Source organism: Lampris incognitus, chromosome 8, assembly GCF_029633865.1.
Source record: "Lampris incognitus isolate fLamInc1 chromosome 8, fLamInc1.hap2, whole genome shotgun sequence".
In the NCBI taxonomy this organism is placed as follows: domain Eukaryota; kingdom Metazoa; phylum Chordata; class Actinopteri; order Lampriformes; family Lampridae; genus Lampris; species Lampris incognitus.
In genome coordinates, this window is record NC_079218.1 from 40,190,616 (window position 1) to 40,204,530 (window position 13,915).

Genomic DNA, 13,915 nt, shown 5'->3' on the forward strand with positions numbered 1-13,915 from the left:
GGTGGTATGAAATTCCTACTAAAATGTGACTTTTGTGTGATAGAATCCCTATTAAGTTGGCAAAATTTCATCAGCAAGATCTGACACCTTGGTTATTAGCTTACAAACAATTTTTCGCCCCATATGGAACAATATCAATATAAAAAATAGGGCTATTTTCTATCACACATGGATCAGTAGTGGAATACTGACAGTTGGCCAATTACTTAATCAAAATGGTTATTTATTATCTTATAAAATGTCTTGATAAATTCAAAATACCTATAAAACCAAAGGAGTATGCTATTGTTTTCGATGCTATACCAGAAAGTGTCCTTATACTTCTACGAAACTCTGGTGCTGTAGACATACCTTTTCATTTTGAAGATTGCGTAGAAAATATTTATATTGGTGAAACCAATATATTGGAAAGAGAAGTGCTCTAACAAAAATATTAGGAACACAGTGGTGTCACTGTCCCATCATCTAGGTGTTTTTGGTCTTCATTATTTAATGATGTACGGTGGAAGAAAGCATGGACAGTTTATGATAAATACAGTATCAACAAGTTTAAGGAAGTGTCTTTCAAGATATTGCATAGAATTTATCCGGTAAAGCTTGTGTTAGAAAGATTCAAACTAGATATTGATTATAAGTGGGATTTTTGTGGACTAGAAAAAGAGAGTATTACCCATCTATTCCTCGAATGCATACAAGAATGTTCTGGTTTGATGTCGCCAACTTCCTAAAAAAGAAACTTAAGCTGATATTGAAATAGATATATTTAGATGTAATGCTATATTTTAGTAAAGATAAGATTGGAAATAACATGCTGTATATCATACAACCAGTTATTATTTTTGGAAAATTCCATATTCGTAAGAAAAAAGGGTCAGGAACCAAGCCACATTTCCTGCGCATTATTAATGAATTTAAACAATATAGCACCATCTTATTTAAATTTAAGAACAAAAAAGCAATTAAGACTTTTAAGTTTCTAGACGAATTTAATATGCTGCATATAACACAAACTCTGGCATTGTAAAATGTAAAAAAAAAAACTTGTCGCCTTTTTATTTTTGTTTTCTAGATGTCTGTGATTGTACCGGTGTACAGGGAAATTTGTTCAATAAAGAATGGAGGAAAAATAACGTCACCTGATGATGTCATCACCGTGCGCACCCAGTTAGATAAAGAAGGCTTTGAGCTGCTGTGTAAAGTGATGTGACCACCCGAGGATTTGTGATCTTAATAGCCTTAATAATTCAGAACGAACCTCGCTTTTATAGGTGGTGTGATTAGACCTCTCGGGTGATAATTTCACGATGGAGTCGACCGTAGCTAATTCTAATAATCAAAAGAGTGCCGAGGAGAAAAGCACCTTGTCGGCGGCGCAAAGGAGAGCTGAGATACGAAGGCGAAAATTGCTGATGAATTCAGAAGACAGAATGAACAGGATCGTTGGTTTTGCCAAAAACGACACTGAAATCGATGGTAATTTGTAATTGCATTGGTTTGCAAGTGTGAGATTGCTTTGCAAGTGTGTCTTTCTTTTATAAGTCGTTATGGTTAGCTTATTTGCCGTGGCCGTCATCAGAATCGTATTTTTCCTCGATTCGTGTTCAAACATTACAGCTTCACTTTTACGTCATCCAAGATGTATTGATTTGCATGATCTCATCAATCTACACGCTATCTAATCTATTGTTTAATCTAATCTATTTAATTGTTTACAGACCATTTCTGTAATGGTACCATTTAGCAAAAAACGTTCTTACATTTCATAGATTTAGTACTTTGAGGTAATAATTTTATTTTATTACTTTCTCTTTTTGCCCCAAATTTTCATTACTGGACATGCAGCAGGGGCCTCCCGGCGTCTAACAGAGCCCAGATTCCATCTTGATCTTGACAGAACGGAGACATGGCCTGCATCATCCTCAGCCTCGCCCAGACCGTCCCCCTTCCTCCCCGAAGCCTCTGTTCTTAGTAGCCACTCACACAGTAGCACCCCGGAGAGGAGGGGTTCCCCCCTGCCGGACTGCACTGAGCCCCTGCTGGAGGACGATGCGGGAGTCAGACAGAGATCCAGGGGCGAGCGGGGAGTGGACGACCCCAGTGGATCCCCTCGCCGAGGCCTGCAGAAGTACTCGTCCCGTTTTGATGATACTATGAAGCTCCGAAGCCAGCTGGCGAATGAGAAACCAGCCCAGGGTGGCGGTTCTGACACAGAGGAATTTGATTCCTTTAGAGTTTTCAGGCTCGTCGGAAGCGTCCTCCTTGCCATCTTTGTCAGGGTCTTTGTCTGCAAGTATCTGGTGAGCTTGGTCACTATAGGCACTTTTTTTCAACTGTCCATATCAATTAAAGGTGATGAGTCTTCATGGCCACCTAGATTAAATGCTGTTCAACCGTTGTTCAACACATGGAAGTAGAGTACAAGTTTAGGGTCATTGAACCAGGATGATTGAAATATCTGTTGTCTTCTATCAGATGAATTCCTTCTATATAAATGTGTTGGACATCAAAGTATTTTGATTGCGTCTGACATGTTAATTCTGAAATGGAATTGTCCCAGTTTACCAGTGTCAGTATCTATGGGTGTGCTCCTGACAGTTTGTGCTGGATAGGTATGGCTTCCATATTGACAGCTAATGCGGCAAGTAAACAAAGAACCATATGTGCCAATAATAATAACTATTTATATAGCACTTTTCTAAAACAATGTTACAAAATGCTTTACAAAGAAATAAAACCAGACAAGGTGAGAGTAAAAATAAAAATGGTATGAATGAATAAAAATAAATATCAAACATTTGTAAAAGATTTCATAAAAAGTTTTAAGACGCGATTTAGAAGAAGCTAGAGACTTGGTTCGTCTTAGTTCAACAGGAAGAGAGTTCCATAGTGTCCGGGCTGTAACAGCAAAAGCCCGACCACCCTTTGTAATAAACCGAGACCTGGGAATAACCAGCAGGGCTCCATCTGCATATCTTAATGGTCGAGGGGGCATATACCAGGTCAATAAATGACAAATGTATGTTGGAGCAAGACTGTTTAAAGCCTTAAAAGTGTGCAGTAAATTTTTTAAATCAATTTGAAATATACTGTGATGGCCTGGCGGCCTGTCCAGGGTGTCTCCTCGCCTGCCGGGCAATGACTGCTGGGATAGGCTCCAGCATCCCTGTGGCCCTGAGAGCAGGATAAGTGGTTTGGATAATGGATAGATGGGTGGAATTTGAAATATAACAGGGAGCCAGTATAGGGAGGCAAGCACAGGAGTGATATGGTCATGCCTCTTTCTTTATGCCCTTGGCATTTTGTACTAACTGCAGATGATGGAGGAAGCCCTTGCTGATACCAGAATAACGTGCATTACAATAGTCAAGCCGAGAATAGAGAAAAGCATGTACAACTTTTTGCAGATCGGCAATTGACAAAAATGACCTAATTTTGGAGATTAGCTTGAGCTGGAGAGAGCATGACTGAACAACATATTTGATCTGATTATCAAAACTGAGGTTAGCATTGAATATTACCCCAAGATTCCAAGCAGCCTGCTTAAGACTACCTGACAGACCACCAAGTTTAGTACCGAAAGGGCTGATGGAATTTTCGGAACAGAATGACCTCAGACTTATCATCATTGAATTTGAGAAAATTTTCGAACATCCAGGATTTAATGTCAACAAATACCAACAGCATGGCATACAATACAATGGAGACTGTTAAAACACCTTTCTTTTCCTTGGTTTGGCATGGTTTAATCAATTTTATATTTAGGCAACTCATCCATAACAAGGAGCGTTACACCAACTTCTTCTCAGTCTGCCATTGTTTGATCATCAGCTGATAGGGTTTCGATGTAATACCTGCCAACGGCGGCTATTACATCAGTTTACATCAGTTTAAGAGGTTTTCACTACCCTTTCTGCTTCGCAATATGTGACAATGCTGGCAAGGCCAGATGGAGTGCACCCATATTCCCTTACTTACCATTTCACACTTTTTGTTCAGGGCTGTGAGTGATTGGTATTGTTTTTAAAATGACAATGATATATTCTTCATATTCTTTTGTTCCAGTCAATATTTGCTCCATTTCTTACCCTTGAACTGGCTTACATGGGGTTGTACAAATATTTTCCAAAGGTGAGTTGACACTAGACTGAACTTTGATACACACACGCACGCACACGCACACACACACACTATGCTGTCAAGCTAAAGCAGACCTAGCTGATATTGATGTAGTACAAGGTCAAACTACTGAGAGCAAAACTGTTAGCAACAACTGTAATGTGTATTTTGTAGTTGCATATCATTTCAAAGGTGAAATATTGCTTTAATTGTATGTCCTCATCTCTGCATATTACATGTAATCCTGCCCCTTTACTCCCCAGGCTGAGAAGAAGAGCCAGACCACTGTGCTAACTGCTGCCCTGTTGCTGTCTGGTATTCCAGCTGAGGTCATAAACCGCTCCATGGACACCTACCGCAAGATGGGCGATGTTTTCTCTGACCTCTGTGTCTACTTCTTCACCTTCATTCTGTCTCACCAGATCTTGTTACTCACAGGCTCAGAGACTCCCTGATCAACGGCGACAACCTCAAAAACCTTCTTTCTGTCCTTGTCCCCCCCACTCCTATTTAAAAAAAAGACATGCTTATTTATGCAGGCTGTCATAGGCTTTGGATTGACGGGGAGGAAACTTGACTCTGCCCTTCAGTCAGGGCTGTATGTATGAGACTAGTGCTCATTGTGCCAGTGCTTCAGCTTTCACCGAGGCAGTGGTACTAAATCATGTTCCATGCAAGAGCCAGACGTGTGCATGCAGGTTTTCATTCCAGCTTAACACTACAACAACTGATTTTACTAAAATGCTGTTGAAGTTGTGCTTATTTGTGAAATCCAATGGTGTAGTGTTGTTATGAAAATCCACTTACACGTGGCCCTCCATGGCACATGATTAAGTACCAGTGCACAAGGCAAAATAGATGTGATGAGAGGGTCTAGTATTTCCCTACATATCCTTATATCATTTGTGGTGACGCCCTCCCTGGAACATGAGTTGAATAATAGAAAAATATAATTGCACAATGAAGGTATGACACCAGTTATCGTCCGGAGGGTAAATTAATTTGTAAGGCCTATAAAGAAAACATGTATCATATATAAGCAAAAATGCAACACGTTTACTAGAGTGCAACTCTCCCTGTAGATACAACTGGCACTTTTTATAAGTGTCAAATCAACGTTGGGCTGTCAAGTTGTGTGTCTGGGACAGGGCTAACCTGTCTGATATGAATTGGGGAAGCCACAAAAGAAAGTTTATGTATGGAGAACACTGGAGTCTCTACATCTTCCTTACCTCCAGAAAGCACATAAGCAGGGACTGGATGTGTCTCATGGTGAATCAATGTCATCTTCAAGGAGCACCAACACCAAACGTCCAGCCAAATACTAGTCATATTAGATGTTGGCTAGTCAGTTACATACTGCAGTATCCATTAGAGCAGTTAACCAACGATTGAGGGTTCCCCTATTCTAAAACCAGTTCTGCTGTTAAATTAGATGGCTGTAAAACTTTGGAAAATCCCCACCATCAAAGGACAGAAAAAAACAGTATCCTACCCAACATACAAGACTACTAGTGCTTGTCAGGTCCTGGGCTCTTGACACATGTCATTTGGCCCTGAGATGTGAAATGCATGGTATGTCAAAAATTGAATAACAATCAAGTCCAAAGGGCAAATCATATCATGGGATAATGGTAACGGAATACTAGACCCTGAACATTTTGCACAATGCATTGAATAATTGATCATGGTAAAAGACATTTTCACTTCATTAAGTAATTGCCATGTCTTACGCCCAAGGATTAGACACTGTGGGGTGGAGGGGGTCAAAGAGTCTGTAGAAAACATTCTCAAATATGTCCTGGTTAGGAACAAAAATGAGTGGTTGCAGTACCAGGCAGGCACTTAGTACAATACAGTAGTGCTCATTGTGAGAGGATCCACTTGAAAAAGGCCCATTCTAGACTATAGCTCCCAAGCTGCAATTTAAAAGTGCTGTGTAAACATGAGTTTGTTTGAAGACGGTGGTCTAAATCTTTGGGCAGTATCAAACAAAAAACAACCCGGCCAACGTGTTTCTTGTGTCACACAATACAGAAAAATGAGGATGGAGTTATTTACTCTTTTTTTAAATCACTGCCACTCAGCACACCTTGTTGACAGAAAGCTGAAATGTTACACATGGCACCCATAAAAACGCTTACCTCGGGTGTTAGAATGCAGAATGTAGCTACTTTTAAAAGTGAATACAGGACCCACAAGGATTATTAACTCTCTTATAGAATATTGATTATTACATACAAGGCCTCGAAAGAATTGGCATTTTAAAGAAACTGGTCTGGATAAAATTGACTTAGAAATTTGACTTAAATTCTGTGGGGGTTCTCTTTTCACCCATTCCCCTTACAAAGGGTGTTGAGAGCACCAGTTAATCTACAGAATAACTCCTTAAGCTGGTTGGGATTCAATTCAAGACATTTCAGTGGCGTCCTCTGTTTATTAGTCCCCTCTGCTGCGCCCACTTATGGTATGGCCTCTGATTAAAATTTGTATATGCAACTTTGCAGTTCTGTATTCCTGTTGACTTACGCTAGCAACATAAACTCATACACTGATGTGTTTAGCCTTCAACATCCCAAAACCCCCCCCCACACACTTTTTACGAGAATGGCTTTTTCGATTGCGTGTGTTAGTGATCAATTTGACAGGCTTCTTAAAAAAATCTTGAACTATGCCTTTAACAGGTAGACGTCCATGAAATTCATTGGTATTATTATATAGCTTTCAAGTCCAGAGCATGCTCTCGGTTTAATTTACTGTTCGCTCTTTTACAGTGTCCAGAAGGGTCCACCTACACTACTTTGTGGAAAGAACTTTTTTTTAAAAAATTTATTTATTCATCTACAATGATAAAGCAAGGAAATGCATTTTGTCCCTCAGGACACAGTGAATGTGGTGTGTTATTTGCACCGTTATATCATGAAATGCGCAGTAAGGTTATTACATTTATATGTCATGTAGAAATGTGCGGTCCGTTGGAGAAGGAATATTTTGGGTTTACTGGAAAGTGTATTGTCACTGCAATTCAGTTTTTAGGCAGTGGGGTCTGTGTACATATGTGTTGGGTTATTCTGATGAAATGTCAAATTTTGCTTTGGTGTGTCCCTGCTTCACTAATACATATAAACTCTATTACTGTGATGTTATAACGACTCTCCATTCGCTAGATTTCATCCAAATTAATTTATTCAGTTTGTCTGTGCAACTTTTTTGTGAAAACCAGTTAGTGCTATTTACTGCAACTTGTTGGCTTTACTTGATTGTTTGTTTTTTTTTTTTTTGATAATGTTTATAAACGCAATTGTGCTCATTTATTGAATTATCAGTGTTTTTGATGGGTCTTATATTGTATTTTAAAATTCACTATTAAATCAGTGTCAACAATAATGCAACAGTAATGCCTAGAATCTTACTAGAACGGATAACACAAAACATTTCAAACCAAATAAAGACTTGGGTAATAGTTCACGTTGCTTCTGCTTTGGTGCACACGCGTAGTTTTAAGGTCTGTTATCGGGTATTTATTTTTCACCGTTGCAATTCTGACCTCCCACCACAGGCGGTACACGCTCTTACGTTGCGCCTACATCCAGATTAAACACGTCGCACTTTTGTGACGTATACTCAGCTTCATAACCGTAATAGTTTCCCTGAAAGAAAGTGAGTTTTCAATTACTTCTCCAGGCACAAACTCACCATGGGACGGGAGTCAAGGTATTTTAACGTGCTTGCGTTTATTCATGGATATGAGTAAGATTTCTCCCTGTTCTCTAGATATTTTTAGCTTGTTACCCGTGAATTTGACGGCTAACACAAGTAAGCTAACTCAAACTGAAACCGTCCATTTGACGTTAACTGTCGAATGTGGTTTTGGAACCAGAGTCAATTTTTTCAAACACCAATGGGTTTGTTTTGTTTTATTATGTTTTTTTATTTAAATCCCGAATTTCTGCTAACCGCAGTTACTGTTATTTTACAGACATTACAGGAAACGCTCCACGTCCAGGGGCCGTTCTGGCAGTCGGTCAAAAAGCCGCTCACCGGACAAACGGTCTAAGAAAGACGACCGGGCCGCTAACCGTGACAGAGACCGTAATCGGAGAGAGCGCTCACGGAGCAGAGACCGCCGTAGGTCACGATCCAGGGACAGGAAACGACCCCGGTGGGTGGGAGTGAAGGATTTGTGTGTCTGTGTGTGTGTGCGCGCGCGCGCGTGTTGTTGACGTTTAAGTGGATATCTATGGTTGTGGTGTTGATGGCATCTTTATCAAGTTTAAAGTGTTGTCTGCCACAAAGTTTAATTCGTTGAGTATACTAAGGACGTTTAGATTTGATTTTGGAGAAAGGAATAAAAAAAAAATGCATTGCCATCCAGTCATTTTGAATAAGATGACCCGGTTTTACGGTTTCCCCAATAATGTCATGCCACAATTTTCCTTGACTATGCTTTTTTTGTTATGTCTTTGTATTAATCTAGCATTATGTATGTGTATTTCATCAGAGTTGTTCCTAGCGGGACGGCGTAAGTCGGAAGAAGTAGAAGTTGCTAAGCCCTGGCTGATGGATGTCTTCATTTATACACATTTTCAAAGTGGTCTTTTTTTTCCTTTTTTCCCCCCTAGGCGTTCTAGGAGCAGGGACAGGAAGCGCTCCAGAAGCCGGGACAAGAGAAGATCGAGAAGCAGAAGCCGGGGTCGCAGGTCCCGATCCTCCAGCCCTGGAAAAAGCAGGAGACCAGATGAAAAGTGAGTCTAAAACCAAAAAAACTCATGTTCAGAATTGGTGTCTTTTAATCCCGAGCATGGATAGAATTTTAGCCTTATTATTGCAATTGCTGGCACAAATTAATTCCTCAGAAATGTATATGCTGTCTAATGACACACCATACAACATTTTATAATGGATATTTTCATGGCATTATAGCTCTTTCACGGTAATTTGTGGGTGTTTCTGCCCTGTTGATATGGTCTGTCTAACTCCCACAAAAAGTAACTGGTCTGGCTGTCCAGGTAGCGTAGCGGTCTATTCCGTTGCCTACCAACACCGGGTTCGCCGGTTCGAATCCCCGTGTTACCTCTGGCTTGGTCGGGCGTCCATACAGTCACAGTTGGCCGTGTCTGTGTGTGGGAAGCTGGATGTGGGTATATGTCCTGGTTGCTGCATGAGCACCTCTTCTGGTTGGTCGCGGCGCCTGTTCAGGGGGGAGGGGGAACTGGGGGGGAATAGCGTGATCCTCCCATGTGCTACGTCCCCCCGGCGAAACTCCTCACTGTCAGCTGAAAAGAAGTGACTGGCAACGCCATATGTATCGGAGGAGGCATGTGGTGGTCTGCAGCCCTCCCCGGATCAGCAGATGGGGTGGAGCAGAGACTGGGACGGCTTGGAAAATAGGGTAACTGGCCAAGTACAATTGGAGGAAAAAGCAAAAAAAACAAAAAAACAAAAAACAAAACAAGTAACTGGTCTGCCAGACAATATCTATCTTGAGTGGTTATACTCGGGGATTTCAGTTACGTTCTCTGCATGTTCAGATATCCTCAACAATAAAATTGTTCATTCAGAGTATATATTACAGGCCTTAATGGACCATGTTACTCTTTTTACTCTACACTATTTTGTGTTGGCTTTCTTGCAGCAAGATTATTACTGCAATAACACATCATCAGTCGTGTACTGATGAAGCCTAGCTCATGTTCTTTTTTTCCATTTTCATATGTCACTGCTGAGGATGAAACCCCATTACCGCCAGTCTTCTTCTGTTTGTTTTTAACAGATCTAAAAGCAAGGAAAAAGACAACCTGGATGCCTTGGCAGAAAAGAAAAAGGCAAAAGAAGAAAAAGAAGATGAGAAGGTTGAAGATGTAAGTTTAGCTCATCTACTTAAAATTGCCAAAAGGGGTCACCAACCTGTGGTCAGAAAATAGGACAAACGTAGGTCAACCAGTGGTCAGAAAAGTAGGTCAACCTGTGGTCAGAAAATAAGGACAAATGTAGGTCAATACATTTAATGCAGTCAGTTAAAGAGAGATTGTGTATTGTTGACATTATGCATTATGATCCAAAAGGGTATTTCCATGATTTAATTTGTAAAGTTGTTGGGGTTTTTTTCTTTCTTTTTCTTTTACCGAAACATGGTGCAAAGAAAGTCTAAGCTAACAACATCAGATGAACCTTTTGGCAGAGTATTACTTCAATTATTACTCTTTTATTCAACTATTATGGGTTCATTCATTCAACATCCAAGCTTGGCTATGCCAAGACACAAATACCAACATATTTGTGAATTGTGGGTTGTTAATGAAATATAAATCTGGGTTTAACCCGCTGCCCCCATCTACCCCCCCAAAAAACATATTGCAGTTAAACCTCTTGTGTTCTGTTTTTTGTCATGCAGCAAGACTTTGACCAGAACAAGCTGGAGGAGGAGATGAGGAAGAGGAAAGAGCGAGTGGAGAAATGGCGAGAAGAGCAGAGGAAGAAGGCCATTGAGAACATTGGAGAGATCAAGAGAGAGCTTGAGGAGATGAAACAGGGAAAGAAGTGGAGCTTGGAGGATGACGATGGTGAGAAATAAGGATGTACAATATTGAAATTCTTGACGATATACACTTTTTCGTTTCTCTGCAATACCAACTATAAAGGAATTCCCTGTAAGATGCTGACCATCACGCTCAAGTAAAAACAATTTTTAGTAAATATCAAAAGGGCCCATGTTTCTTTTTAGGCTGTATACTATGACCTGTCTTTCCATCAAGGCCTGTAGTCACTGTTGGCATGTATTTTATGTCATATTAGTGTGACATATCAGGCATAATTTTGATCTCTCCTGAATATTTTAAGCAATTATTGGCCAATACTAATGAGCTGACTGATTCTACACCCCTAGTGAGAAAGGAGTTACACTACTAATTTTAGCTCTAAGGTCCTGCCTGCATTTACAGAAAATGTTTTAACGGTGAAACCCTGACGATCATAAGTATTTAACATAGCGACACCTTCGGTGATGATGGTAATTGCAGCCGTGTTTGACCTCTCCAAACCCCAGAGAGCCATTCAAAGAAAAAAAGGTATTCCCCACTGCTTCTGTTTCAGGCTCTTTTCTACCTCAAAAAAAAAAAGTGTTTGAACCTGGGTTTAGTTAGTCAGGACTGAGTTCAGGTGTTGCGAAAAATTTGGCAAGCAGACAATACCTTAGAAACATGGTGGTCTGCAGCATGATCGATTTGAACCACTAGTTTTGCCACTTGGATCACATTTCTTTGTCTTTAATGTTTTAAACTACTCAGCCGTCATAGTAATTAGTAAACCTGGCAATAATGTTTTCCTCCTCAGAATGGTACAAATGTTGAATTTATGACCAGGGTCGATTTAGTTTTTACCATCATTTTCACTGATCAAAACTTTAAAAACCAAAGTGTTTCTAGTTTTTATTACTTTTGAGCCCTATTGTTCGGATCCTCTTATTGCAGATGATGATGATGATGGGCCAACACCAATAGAGGGAGAAGAGGATGAGGAGGGGGAGGGGCAAGGGGAGAAGAAGGAGAAGAAGGAGATCAAGGAAGAGAAGAAGGAGGAGGGAGAGGAGAAGGAGATGCCCATGGAGCAGGAGGCCGAGGAGGATGATATTGATCCACTCGATGCCTACATGGAGGAGGTGAAAGAGGAGGTGAAGAAGTTCAACATGGGAGCCATGAAAGGAAACGACAAGGTTGGCATTTGTGACTTATGCATCACCTTAAGCCTACACAACCCTTCAATCCAACCAGACTGCCTATAAGGCCACAAAACACAGGCAACATTTTAAAGTTAACTTTAGAACTGATTTGAAAACCGTATCAATAATTTTCAAGGTACAGGTACCAGAGTACATAGCTGAGCTTATAAGCCCAAATGAGCTGGCATTCAGGCTGAGATCCTCAGTCTAGTCCCTTCTCATATTTCTGAGGTCTTAGCTCAGATGTGCAGGTGACCGTGCCTTTGATATCAGGTCTCCTACACTTTGGAGCAGTTTACCTGAGGAGGTCAGACTAACCTCTTCATTATTTTCTGTTAAATCTCTTCTAAAAACACAAAGTTTTTAAACTTTGTATGGCTTTTATTTCTTTCAAAATCGAATTTATTGCCAAGTACAAGAACATACAAGGAATTTGGACTGGTATGGTGGTACAAGAGGGAAAAATTAACAGTAAATAGCATCAGTTTCCTCCCACAGTCCAAAGGCATGTAGGTCAGGTGAATCGGCCATACTAAATTGTCCCTAGGTGCGTGCATGCGTGCGTGCGGCCTGTGATGGCCTGGCGGCCTGTCCAGGGTATCTCCCTGCCTGCCACCCAATGGCTGCTGGGATAGGCTCCAGCATCCGCTTGACCCTGAGAGCAGGGTAAGCGGTTCGGATGATGGATAAATAAAATATGTATACAAGGTAAAATAAAAGTAAGTTGCAATCAACACCGGTTCAAAGTTGAACGTGAGACCACGTGGCAGCTTCTGATGCCCGGTACTGGTTGGCAGGAGCTATATTTACAGAAAGTTAAATGAGAATTGTAAGAAGTTATTTACAGAATAACAGTTATTTTACCGGTTAGTGCAGGTTTTATGCAAAGTGTCCATATACAGAGAGCACAGTAGCGAAGATAAAAGGTGGTGGGGAGTGGGTGTGTGGCAGTGTCAGGATCTTTCTGTGTCTGGGGACTTGTTAGAAAGGCCTACTACTGAAAGGAAGAAGCTGTTCTTGTGGCGTGAGTGTCTGGTTTATATAGACCATAGCCTCTTGCCAGAGGGGAGTGTTTTGAAGAGACCATGGCCTGGGTGGGAAGGGTTGGCCAGGATCTCTCCTGCGCCAGTACCCTAGAGGCGTACAGGTCCTGGAGTGACAGGAGGTTGCAGCCAATCACCCTCTCAGCAGAGCGAATGATATGCTGCAGTCTGCCCTTATCCTTGGAAGTAGCAGCAGCATACCAGATAGTGATGGAGGAGGTGAGGATGGACTCAGTGATGGCGGTGTGAAAGTGCACCATCATTGGCTTTGGCAGGTTGAACTTTTTCCACTGCCACAGGAAGTACATCCTCTACTTTGCCTTGGTCAGCTCCCATTTGAGGTCCTGGGTGATGATGGTTTCCAGGGAGCGGAAGGATTCCACAGTGTCAACTAGGGAGCCACAGACACTGATGGGGGCGGGTAGGACTAGGTACTCTCTAGGGCTAGGCGGTACATCGACTTTTTACGTTATGTCAGTATATTTTCAAACACGATATAGGATGAGACAATACCGTTTATATCAATATAGTTGATGTTGCGTTAAAATACGTAACCCGTTTCTTAACACTAGAATGACTGGGATTTCCCTCCTACCTAAAATGACCATGGGCGGTCAAATTGATGGCTGGTGTTTAAAGTCTATATTCTGTCAAGATAAATACTCAATTGAGATATTAATGCACTATGTATGTTAGTATGTCTGTTAGGAAACGACTGACACCAAAATTAACATTTTAACAACTATAATACTATTTTTAAACAATTTAAACTTCAGAGAAACATGGTCGAACTTGAATAGCAAAATTGATAAAGTGAAAATATTACCTGAAAAACAAAACGGAAAACACATATTGCTAATCTAACAAACGTAGAAAGGCCTATAAACATGAAACGTAAAAAAGAACTGAAAATAAATATTGAAACAGTCCCAAACAACGACCGGAACTTAAAAACTACTAAATACCCAATTGAGATATGAATGCATTACATAGTATGTTAGTATGTCTGTTATGAAACTGACACCAAAATTAACATTTT

At 40.7% G+C, this 13,915-nt stretch overlaps 2 protein-coding genes across 3 annotated transcripts in view; both read left to right on the forward strand.

Moving 5' to 3' along the window:
- The first annotated feature begins 1,181 nt into the window (after window positions 1–1,181).
- On the forward strand, window positions 1,182–5,847 carry camlg (calcium modulating ligand). Its single transcript, XM_056285297.1, has 4 exons — window positions 1,182–1,473; window positions 1,843–2,297; window positions 4,063–4,128; window positions 4,380–5,847. The coding sequence occupies exons 1-4, from the start codon at window positions 1,305–1,307 to the stop codon at window positions 4,569–4,571; spliced, it is 882 nt and encodes a 293-aa protein (XP_056141272.1). The 5' UTR covers window positions 1,182–1,304; the 3' UTR covers window positions 4,572–5,847.
- Window positions 5,848–7,724: 1,877 nt separating this feature from the next.
- The window catches only part of ddx46 (DEAD (Asp-Glu-Ala-Asp) box polypeptide 46), a 38,736-nt gene continuing 32,545 nt past the window's right edge, over window positions 7,725–13,915 (forward strand). For both annotated transcript variants that reach the window (XM_056285288.1, XM_056285289.1), the window contains exons 1-6: window positions 7,725–7,830; window positions 8,096–8,278; window positions 8,739–8,861; window positions 9,890–9,977; window positions 10,511–10,679; window positions 11,586–11,827. In XM_056285288.1, the coding sequence (XP_056141263.1) occupies window positions 7,814–7,830; window positions 8,096–8,278; window positions 8,739–8,861; window positions 9,890–9,977; window positions 10,511–10,679; window positions 11,586–11,827 (822 nt within the window). In that variant the 5' untranslated portion in view covers window positions 7,725–7,813. The remainder of the gene's footprint in view (window positions 7,831–8,095; window positions 8,279–8,738; window positions 8,862–9,889; window positions 9,978–10,510; window positions 10,680–11,585; window positions 11,828–13,915) is intronic.